General features: G+C 55.2%; 1 protein-coding gene across 10 annotated transcripts in view; it reads left to right on the top strand.

Moving 5' to 3' along the window:
• The window catches only part of PLEKHA6 (pleckstrin homology domain containing A6), a 164,663-nt gene that overhangs the window by 9,009 nt on the left and 144,512 nt on the right, over window positions 1-11,142 (top strand). For 9 of the 10 annotated variants that reach the window (XR_003551192.1, XM_027776038.1, XM_027776036.1 and 6 more), the window contains exon 3: window positions 1,570-1,627. Coding sequence is in view for 8 of the 10 variants with exons in the window: in XM_027776038.1 (XP_027631839.1) it covers window positions 1,570-1,627 (58 nt within the window). In the remaining 2 variants the exon portion in view is untranslated. Of the gene's footprint in view, window positions 1-1,569; window positions 1,628-9,464; window positions 9,689-11,142 lie in introns of those variants that run through there. The other variant, XM_027776044.1, reaches the window with a different exon arrangement.

The following is an 11,142-nucleotide window of genomic DNA, read 5'->3' as shown; positions in this document are numbered from 1 at the left end:
GGCCCTGAAGCTTGCCGGGAGGGCAGCTGTCTCAGCGGGCATTTCGCCTGGATAGGACTATAAGTGCTTTGGTGTTGCCCGGGCAGAGAGGGCAGTGTGGAGGGAAATTGCTAGAAAAAGCAGGGGACATAATCCACCCTGGCCTCTTTCCCAGGCACATCACAGTGGCAGAATTATTTATGATTCTGACCCAATGGGGATCCCTCTACTTGGAGAGACTGCCAACCCACGCCCTTCTGAATGGGAAGGTCCTCCCACAGGGACAGAGGGGAACAAGTAGCATTTATGGAGCTGCACAGAGGAAGGAGTGTGGGCTTCAGAGGCAGTAACCAGCACTCACGTCCTGGCCCAGACACTTCCTGCGTGACCTTAAGCAAGTTGATTAACCTGTCTGGGCCTCAGTTTCTTCATCTGTACAAATGTATGGGCTGACACCCATTGTACCCTGTTGCAATGCACATTAAATGCACTTCCAGGGAAGCTGGCAGGTGGCATGGTGGTTGAGGCACTGGACTTCCACATGGCCGACAATGGTTCAGGTCCTGGACCTGGCAGCCCCAAAATCATAACAAATAAATAGATAAATAAATAGATGTCAAAATAAATAAATAAATGGTTGGTTGGTTTGTTTTTAAATGAACTTCCAGGGACCAGCAGATGGCATAGTGGTTGCGTCACTGGACTTCCACATAGCTGACCATGGTTTGTATGAATCCTGAATTCGGTGGCCTGAAAACCACACCAGGCGTGTGTGTGCGTGCATGTCCAAGATCCCAGAGGAGAAGGGAGGAGAAGGGACTGTGGTGTGGTTATCTCTCCTGGGGGGTGAGGCATGGCCATTCCCCCCCGGGGGGTGATTTCTCACTTTCTATCACTCTCTGTCTCTCTGGTGAGTGCATGTGCCCTATAGCAAAAATCTCTCTCTCTAAAAAAAGAAAAAAAAAATAGAAGAAAAAGAAAATTAAAAAATAAAAGAAGTCTCCATTTTCCTGGAACTGACTCCCCAGGTCCTTGGTGTCCTGTCAAAAGTAGCAGTCTGGAGGTGACAACCCTGGCCTGGGGTTCAAAGACTTGAGTCCAGGTTGGATCTTGGGGGTAATTACTGCAAGTCCTAGGCTGAGTCACCCCTGTTGGTTCCAGCTTCCACTGTGATCTAAGCGGGCTGACCAGATGATCCTCAGGGCACTTGCAGGGCAACTGTGTGTCCCCTGCTGTATCCTGCAGGTTGGCAGAGCAGGTGCACACGGGTTTGCAGAGCTTTGTTGGGTGACTGAGTGGCGGCCGTCAGGCAGGGATTCACTTGGTCACTTCACTGCTCAACGGCAGAGGCCCAGCCACGGCCATCTCTCGTTAACTTGCCGGCAGCTTAGGTGCTAGGTGCCATCAAATAATGAAAGATGGGCCAAAAAATAATGGACAACGAAGAATGAAATGGCGGACTTGAGCCTGCTGGGTTTAGCTGTGGGTCTTCCTGACGTCCAGGGCCCTGTTCCTCCAGGCGGGCCTGTGGGCTGAGCTGGCAGAGGGGAGGCCCAGGGCGCCTCACGCTGTGCGTTTCCTTCCTTGCAGGTCTGCCCGCCGGCTGGGAGACGGATTCCACCCGGGAGGGAGCCGTGTACTTCATCAAGTGAGTGAGACCGCTCTGGTCCCGCTGGTGGCCCTGTCCCGGGCCTCATCACAGAGGCTGCCTCAGGAGGGAAGGGGGTCAATGGTTTGGTTTTCCACAGAAGGCAGCACCAGGTCTATGGAGGGTCAGGAGGTGCCATGGCTGTCGAGGCAGGTGAAGACAGCGTGTGTGCGTCTGTGCGTGTTTGAGTTGGCTTGGGCGATAACAGAGTCAATCACAGAAAGTTTTCTGGGGTGTGGTGGGTGGGTGGGGGGCCGGGTGGGGCTGCGTGGTGGGAAGGAGGTGGCTCAGCAGAGTCCGGGACAGAGGTTGTTCTAGACACACGGAGAAAATCCAGAGGAAGGGGCCAGAGTGGCGGTGCTCCCTGGGAGGCGGTGGGATGTGGGATCTGAGTGGGGGTTGAATAGAGGAAGCTGGCTGGCGGTGGCGAGGCCGGGCCAGTCGCTTTCTTTCTGGGATGAGGCACCTGCGAAGCTGGGGTGGCAGGTGTGGCTCTGTGGCTGCTGTTCTCGTGGTGGTTGGTCAGGTCCCTCTGGGGGCCAGGGTGGCTCCTGGTGTCCTGCAGCTGAAGGTGCACCTGGGTTTGGCCTCGGAAGCTGAAGACACAGCTCACTGGGCTGAGGTGGTCCACAGCCACCCGAAGGACTCATTTCCCTCGCCTTGGCCTAGGCCTCTCCGTCTCCCGGCTGGGCTGGGCCTGGCCTCCTTCCTGTAGGCGAGACACAGCGTGCTCGGGCCTGTGGGCCTCCCACTGGTCTGGCCTCCAGCTCTGCAGGGATGGTACGGTGCCAGCTGGAACACTGGCACCGCCAGGGGGAGCCACAGCCCAGCCAGTGGGGAGGGACCCTCTGCCCGAAATCCTCACTCCTCAAACCAGGAAAGGCCCCTTTTCCCCCACCTCAAGAACAGCCAGCACTTGTGCCAGCGTGGCTGGTAGCCATCATCTTAAAACAAAACTAGAACACTGCAAATGACCTGTCCTGGAAAGAGTTCTGACGTCGCAAGGCTCCCATAGCCTGAGCGTTCCCTAAGAGGGAACCCAAATCCTCGCTGCAGTCCAAAACTTGTCTTCTTTTCTCCTTGCAGATACCATCTTGGTATTTCTCTGTGCCCATTCAGTCCCCAAGATCTCTTCCTGAGCACGTTCATATACATCGCCTCATCTCCTCGGTGACTAAAACTGGCCACCTGCTATGGCCTCGTCCTCCACTCTGGCCTCATCTCTCGTTATCAGACAGCTCCTCTACTCTGCTGGCTTTTATCTGTCCTTCCTTCCGTCTTGTCAGACGCACCCCCACCTCAGGACCTTTGCACATGCCGGTCCCTCTGCCTGGGAACACGTCTCTCCTGTGGTCACACACCTGGCTCTGATTGTTACATCACTCGTAGCTCCGAGCTCTGAGCTCTGTAGCTCCATTAAGCTCCTCTGAGAGGCCCCTCCTGACTGCTCACCTGAGGCTTCCCTCCCCACACTCTCTTCTCTCCCTAGCACTTCCCACTACCTGTTTGTACATATGCGTCTGCTGACTTATTGCTGGTGTTCCGCACTGTCGGACAAGCCCTGAGAGCAGATTCTGGCTATGTTGTTTTCTGCCCCGCCCTAAACCTTTCTGGTACGGGATAGAAACCTGTATTTGCAGAAACGGATGAATGAACAAGGGACGCTGGGAGATGCACAGCAGAAGCAAACCAACCCCCATGGCAGCTGCCGGTCCGGAGCGTCCCCCTGAGCGCCCCAGTACAGCGTGTGCAGACTGGACCTTTGTGAGAAGCAGTACCAGGGCAGAACCAGCAGGGATGTCCTTGGCCTTTTCCCCTCCCCCCTCCCCAGGGGTCCTGTCAGGTCTCCTCAGTATCTCTCAGCCCGCCCTCTTCTCATGCTCCCTGCGGCCACTGTCCAAGTTCACCCCAGCAGGCCTGTCTCTGGGATCATTCTAGTAGCTTCCCACTGGAGCTTTCTGCCTTCAGGCCATAATGCTACAAGAGTGCCTTTTTTCTAGAATGCTTTTGGTAGTATCACTCTCCATTAAAATGTTTCCGGTCACTTATAGGATAAAATCTAAAACCCCTGTTCAGGCTCTTAAAAGGCTGTACAATGCGGCCCCGCTTACTTCCCACATGCCCGGGTTGCTCTCTGATCTCCTCTGACTTGCGTGTGGTTTCCTCGGCATAAGCCTTTCTTCCACGTGTCCAGGCCTTTGCAAGAGCCTGTCCCTCTGCTAACCAGGGACACTATGCTTCCTGCAAGACTCTGCCTCCAAGATCCCTTCCTCAGGGGAGCCCACTTGGGCTGTTGGGTTGTGACCATTGGTCTACGCATGCATCGTTTTTCCCTACATAGTAATTCTCCAACTCGCATGCACATCAGACTCATTAGAAGGGGCCAGCAGGTGGCGTGGAGGTCAAGGCGACTGGATCCCACATGGCTGACTGCACAGTTTGAGTCCTGGACCCAATAGCTTATAAAACACGCCAGGTACATGCACATGTGTACTCCAAATCCTGAGAAGAGAATGGAGGAGAAGGGATTGAGGCATGACCATCTGCTAAGTGATTTCTCAGTTTCCCTCTCTCTGTCTTTGTCTTTCTGGTGAGTGTACACCCTCTATAGCAAACTTCAAAAAAAAATTCACTGCAGGATTTGTTAAAATACCGATGCTGGGGACCAACAGATGGCATAATGGTTGCGTCACTGGACTCCTATGTAGTTGACTGCAGTATGAATCCCAGCCCCGGCAGCTTAAAACTCATGCTGGGTGCATGGGTATGCATGCCCCAAATCCCGAGAGGAGAATGGAAGAGAAGGGATTGCAATGTGGCCATCTATCCTTAGGGATGATTTCTCACTTTCTGTCTCTGTCCAGTGAGCACACGCACCCTTCAGCAAAAATCTTTAAAAATATAAATAAATAAGATACAGATGCAGGGTTCCACTTCTAGAGTTTCTGATTTAGAGGGTCTAGGCTTTGCGTTTCCTTTTAAAATTTTTAATTTAGTTTTATTTATTCTATCATTCATTTTAATTTGGCCAGAGAGAGACACACACACACATAGAAAGAGAGAGAGAGAAAGTGAGAAAGCAAGCCAGGTCCAGGACTTGAACCATGGTCTGTCATGTGGGAGTTCAATGCCTCAACCACTATGCCACCTGCCAGCCCCTAGACTTTGCACTTCTGATAGATAGCCAGGCTATGCTGACGCCGCTGGCCTGGGAACAACACTTTGAGAACCACTAGTCTAGCTGAAAACTTATCAGGGACAGGGGCAACGCTGGGGGCCTTTGAGTCTACAAACAAGGCTGCATTGTTTCATTAGGGATTGTGACCAACCTTCTGAAAGCCGTTGACGCTCCACCTGTGTGTCCAGACTGGGTGGCTGCTCCCTCTCTCTCTCTCTGTCTCTCTTGTGAGTGTATGTGCCCTATAGCAAATCAAATAATACATTCATTAATTAATTTAAAAATTAAATAATTTTTAAAGTAATATATACAACTTCGGGAATTTTCTTTTTCTTTCTCATTTGCATACATTTCAATAAGCTAGTATTGACATTTACTCAGGCTCAAACAAGTGCCAATAATGGAGTGTTCTCTGTGGTGTTTGGGAGATGATTCTCATGGTGTGTACCTACGGTTTCGAAAGTGTCATTTACTAGGAAGGGTGGTGTGGCAGGGGAGAAGGGAATAACCAGAGTTAAAATGTGGGTGAAGCCCATGCGGCCTGTGTGCACTTACCACATATGTCCATAGGAGGGCAGCAGAGCACACACGGTGGCACACAGGCACTCCAGGGGCTTGCTCCATGGTAACCCAGATCCCCTCCTCAGGCCAGCTGTGGCTTCCAAGGGTATCAGGGCCCTCTCCACCCTTCCCCACCTTGGCAGAGCTGGGGGTCTTCTTTCTGATGCTTAGCGATCTGGCTGCGCAGCCCCGGTCCTGACCCATGAGAGGTCTGTGTCTCCAGCCCTAGCCCCCATCCCCAGCTGCCTTGAAGCTGCCTGCTATGGGACCTGCCTATTCTGTCACCAAGGGGGTTCCTCCCTTTCTTCCAAGTTGGCAGGGAGGGAGACCTGGCACGGACGCCTCCTGCAGAGCCACACCCCTGATACTGTGTTCCCAGGCGGGACCTTCCTGCGCCTCCACCCAGGGAGGCCTGCCCGCTGCTGCCACTTCTTCCTTGTTCTGGTCTGAACGCTTCCTTCGAGAAGGTGCCAGGACGTGCAGGCAGACGCTGCGCTCTGTGCTCGGCGAGGGGCTGCTGGGAGGCAGAGATGCAGACCCAGGCTCTGTCCCCAGTGCTCAGGGCTAGACAGTGAGACCCAGACGACGTGGTCGAGGCTGGGCTGCTGACAACCATCAATACAGACCCCAACCCGTGGGCCCCCAGAGGAGGAGGTGCCCTGGGAAATGTTCTCTCATCTCCAGGAGACAGGCAGGACAGGGGAGAAGTCACAGAACCGCAATTCTGCGGTGGTGACCTGCCTAGCGCGGCCCTCTGAGAGACAGGTGACTCCTTAGAACAGCCAAGAATGAGAGAGCCAAGGAGTGAGCTAGTGGGTTTCGGGGAAACTCCACCTGGCGGGTGAGGAAAACTGAGGCTCAACAGTCAAGTAATCTGTTTGAACCGCCGGGTTAGGCTTGGAGTGGAGTTAAAGATGGAGGCTTGTGTGGGCTCCCTTCCCGCTCCACAGATGGGAGTGGGAAAGACACCCCTATGGATGGGCAGTGAGGGGCAATGAGCCAGTCGATTCAGTGGCCACCAAGACCGTGCGGTTGCGGGCAGGGAGGGCCCGAGGGCTCAGCGTGAATAGTGAGCGAGTGACCAGGACGGGTGCACGTGGTCCTGTGTGCTGTGTGGGCGCAGATTTAGAGAGTTAGAGTGGTGGAACCACGGAGGTGCTTTCTTTGAAAGCCTGTCTCCCTCTCACCTCCTCCTCAAACCTTCCCCTTCCCCCCTTGGCCCGTTTAGCCATCTTGCTTCTCTGCTGGGCTAGCAGACAGCGATTTTAGATTTGGCAAAGGCTGCTCGTTTTCTCTGCTCCCTCACTCCCACCCTTGTCGGATCTCTAAGGACCTCCGGCTGCAACATCTCTTCCACCCACGTCTTGGAACACAGGCACAACACCCCATAAATGATCCTCCCTTTGGCCTTCCGTGCCCCCTAAGCCATCCAGAACCCCAGAAGCTTCGATCTGACTAGCGCAGCTTCTCGGAGGATCCGTGGGACTTGGCCTGTGTCTGCCAGCAAGGAAAGCTGCCCAGCAGGCCCGTCTGCCAGTCTCCTGCCTTTTCCAGGCGCCCAGGGTAGTGCGGGCTGGGGGCAGGCCCTGCGCCCTTCCCCACCGGCTCTCTGTATGCGTCACCCTTTCCCACACCCTGCTTTGCTCCATTGGCTCCTCAAGGCCGGAGACCCCCAGGAGCCCTCGTGTTTGCTGAAGGGAGGCAGACAGCCTCACCAAGTCCCACAGAACCAGGGCAGGTGCTCCCGCTAGGCCGATCCTGCCTGGCACCGGGCCCTCACCCACAACTTCTCGGCCCCTTCAGTGGCATGGCTTTCCTCTAGCCAGTGAGGCGCTGGCCTGCCATCTCTGCTGGGCTGATGGAGGGAAGGAGTGATCAAGGGACCCCCCTCCCCAGGGCTGGCTGCTAAGCTGCTGCCTGCTGTCCTCTCCGGAGACCCCAGCTCCCCTGGCCGTGCTGCGTGAGAATGCTCTTTCCACCATCCCTGAGTTCCTCACCTGGCCTGCGCTGTGCTGCGTGTGATGGGGTGTGATCATTAACACCCACTAACCAGACCCCTTCTGAGCCCTGGGAAAGAAGGAAGTCGCCCTCCATGGCAGAGTCTTTTTAAAAGATAAGGGCTGCTAAGACGCTGTGTTCCACAGGCTGGGACCACGTGGAGGTCCCAGGTTCAAGTCTCGGTCCAGCGTAAGGGCCAGGTGTGGTGGTGCGTGTCTGTAATCCTAACATCTTAAGGAGGCCAGGGCAAGAGGATCTTGATAGTGAGACCCTGTCTTAAAAAAAAAAAAAAAATGCGCATCGGTTGGTAAAAATGATGCTTGTACTCAGATCATATTAAGAGAGACACGTTTGCATTTGAATAAAGAGATGCTTAATTTTTTAATTAAGTTGTTCTAATAATAATCGTGAAAGATATAATTACCACGTGGCAGGGCCTTGCAGACACCCTTACCCAGTCCTTGCTTCCCGAGATTTTTTAAAATTTATTTTTTAAAATTTGCTAGAGGGCACGTGTGCTCACCAGAGAGGGGAAGTGAGGGCACTTCTTCCTGAAACCCTGTCTTAAAAAAAAAAAAAAATGCGCATCGGTTGGTAAAAATGATGCTTGTACTCAGATCATATTAAGAGAGACACGTTTGCATTTGAATAAAGAGATGCTTAATTTTTTAATTAAGTTGTTCTAATAATAATCGTGAAAGATATAATTACCACGTGGCAGGGCCTTGCAGACACCCTTACCCAGTCCTTGCTTCCCGAGATTTTTTAAAATTTATTTTTTAAAATTTGCTAGAGGGCACGTGTGCTCACCAGAGAGGGGAAGTGAGGGCACTTCTTCCGCCCTGAGAACAGCCAAGCTGCAATCCCACCTCCTCCCCTTCTCCAGATATTTCTGTACTCAGCAGGGGCTCGAGGAGCTGACGGGGCTCAGTTCTCAGTCTCCGGGTCCAAGGGGCAGGTAGAACTGGGACTGGTGAGCCTGCCTGGAAGTCCAGGTAGGAATCTCCTGTTTTCTTGTCCTCCTTCTTTCTTTCTTTTTTTGAGAGGTGTTTGCTATAGGGCGCGTGCGCTTGCCAGAGAGACAGAAAGAGAGACAGAAAGACAGAGAGACAGAAAGTGAGAAATCACCCCCCAGGGGGGATGGTCACGCCACAATCCCTTCTCCTCCATTCTCCTCTCGGGACCTTGGGCACGCTCACACACATGCCTGGCATGAGTTTAAGCCACCGGGTCCGGGACTCAAACCACGGTCGGCTCCATGGGAGTCCAGCGACATAGCCATTACACTAACTGCTGGTCCCTCTTGTCCTCTTTCTGATCCTGGTCCTCACATCAGTGTTTCTATTACACTTGCTCCTCATCACAAAGAACCCATTATTTCCAGCATCCACCCTGATGTGGAGAGGAAACGGAGGCAGAGAGCTGGGGAGAAACATCTTTGTCTGCAGCAGAAACAGGGCTGTAACTGCTTTCTCAAGTCCGTCCTGCTGCCTCTGACCCTCCGCTTTGCAGTTTTGCAGAACACGGGTCTCCCTGCTAGGCCAGCGTCCTTCCCTAAGGGCTTTGGAGACCAGTTTGAGCTGAGGACTAGGAGTTCCCAGCCTCTAACCCCTCTGAGTATTATTTATTTAACTTCACTGTGTTGGGTGGGGCTGGGGATGTGAAGGCAGCCGGACCTGGTCCTGGTCGAACCTTCCTGACACCCAGGGAAGTGACCATTTCTGGGGTAAATGGCCTCAGGGCCCAGAGGTGGTCAGGGCAGGCTGGGATGGCCCCTGGGCAGTTTCTGGCTCTCTGCAGTCTCTTGTGGGAGAACACTAAAAATGCAGCTTCCTCAGCTGGTGACCAGATCCTCTTTGGGGGGCAGCCTTGTCCCAGCGGTGGGAGGCCAGGGAGGCTATCTTGAACCACCCTGCCCTCTCCCGGGAAGGCGGGCTGCGTGGGTGGTAACAGCTTGTCCCTGGAGTGGATGGAGTTAAACCTTTCTGGGGACTATTTACTCCTGATCCTAAGTGACAGCTCGGGGAGGGAGAGTCACGTGGCCCTGCAATCCCCTCGGGAGCCCACGGAGCATGCCCAGCTGCTTCTGCCTGGGAAAGATGCTGGGTCCTGCAGTAACCACAACAGCATCCTCTCCCCGCGCCAGGGGCCTGCCAGCTGGAGAGATGACTGATTAGACCAGATAGATCCAGAGCCCCGCTCTTCAGAAGGGGGCCCTGAGGGGCGGGGAAGGAGGACCCCAGCTGGCCTGAGCTGGGGGAGGGGTGCCTTGGGGGCTCACAGAGTTAGGGCTTTGCAGCGCGGGGATCACACCTCCGAAGCCGGTGAGTCTGTTTTGCTGCATCGAATAGAGGAGATGGGAGGAGGAAGGCTGGGCTCTGACCGGGCTGGCACTGCCTGCCTGCCTGCGAGTCGGGCTCCGCGCACCGCGGTACCCCTGCTTCCCTAGCCCTCATCCTTGGCAGCGACACTTGGGGATCATGGATGCTGAGAATGCTAATTATAGCCCTCTCTGGGCCCCTACCCCCACCCTAGAAGCCCCAGTAAGGGCTGCTGCTCTTGGAATTTATTACGTTTGAGTGGCATCTCGTGGGTGAGGGCTGCTTTGAGGCTGCCAGCTTCCTGGGGTCCAGGAGGGTCTCCCCAGCCCTGGCTAGAGCAAAGAGGCCAACCTCACCCTGCCTCTAATCTTTCCAGAAGGCATGAGTTGAAGGCCCGTAGGAAGAAGAGTTGGAGGGGGAGCCTGGGTCAGGCTCAGGTCAGCCCCAGGCACTGGGGAAGGGTCAGAGGTTGGGGCTCAGGGTGACAGAGGCTCTTGGGTTCCTAGGGAGCTTCTAGGATGTGGGGCCTCAGATTTAGTGGGGAGCTCTGGAAGGAGCTGGAGCCTGGTCCGCAGGCAGGTGGGTGGTGCGGGTGAGGGAAGGTTGGTCACAGCAGGAGCTGGCCAGGAGCAGGTTGCAGCCAGCGTATTGTGCTGGGACCATGGGCCAGAGAGGGGTGAGGAGGGGCAAGGCGGGTGGACAGAGAAGGGGGGAGCAGGGAGGAGAGGCTCCTGGGAAATGCTCTTTGAGACATGGGCCTGGCTGGCCCAGGGGGCTGCCTAGCAGAGGGGAGCAGGAGGTGGGAGGAGAGCCAGGGTGGAGGGAGAGCCAGCCTAGGGCACAGGGATGGGGAGGGTGAGCTGCAGGAGAGAGGTGGTGGGAGGAGGAAGGAGGCAGAGTCCTCAGAGGAGGCTGTGGACCTCAGGGTTCAGAAGGTCTTCCCAAATCCTGGGGACACTTCGCCCTGCACGGAGGGGCTCCTGCATGTGGGGCAGATCCCTAAGTCTCCTCCTGCCACTGTTCAGATGGAGGGGGGCCTCAGAGGTGCCTCCAAATCCCCCCACCCGGCTTCGAGGCTGTTGTGGAGCAGCATAGGGCTGGGAGGGTTTCTGCTTGCACCTTGGAGCAGCCTGTTCTAGCGGGGGCAGCGCTGTGCTGGAGGGAGGTGGAGGGGACACAGAGGCGGCTCAGTGGCGTGGGGCTGGGCGCCCGTCTCCAGGGCGGTGACAGGAGGGCCTGAGGGCGCCCCGCCTGGCACGGCTGCTGGGCTTCCCTGAGAGACAAGCGGGTTTCTGTGTCTCCGCACAAGGGCGCGGAGTGCTGAGCCGCAGATATGAATGATGAAAAGTCCCTGCTTTTCCAATCAGCGGCGAGGCGATCAATGTGCCAACGCGGGTGTGTAATTAATCCTGGCGGGCTGCTGCGTGGGCTGGAGACAATGGGGCATTTTTTTTTTT

This window comes from Tupaia chinensis, unplaced genomic scaffold (genome assembly GCF_000334495.1).
Source record: "Tupaia chinensis unplaced genomic scaffold, TupChi_1.0 Scaffold000627_1, whole genome shotgun sequence".
Taxonomy (NCBI): domain Eukaryota; kingdom Metazoa; phylum Chordata; class Mammalia; order Scandentia; family Tupaiidae; genus Tupaia; species Tupaia belangeri.
The sequence above is the reverse complement of the archived record's forward strand: the minus strand, read 5'-3'. Positions and strand labels throughout refer to the sequence as shown.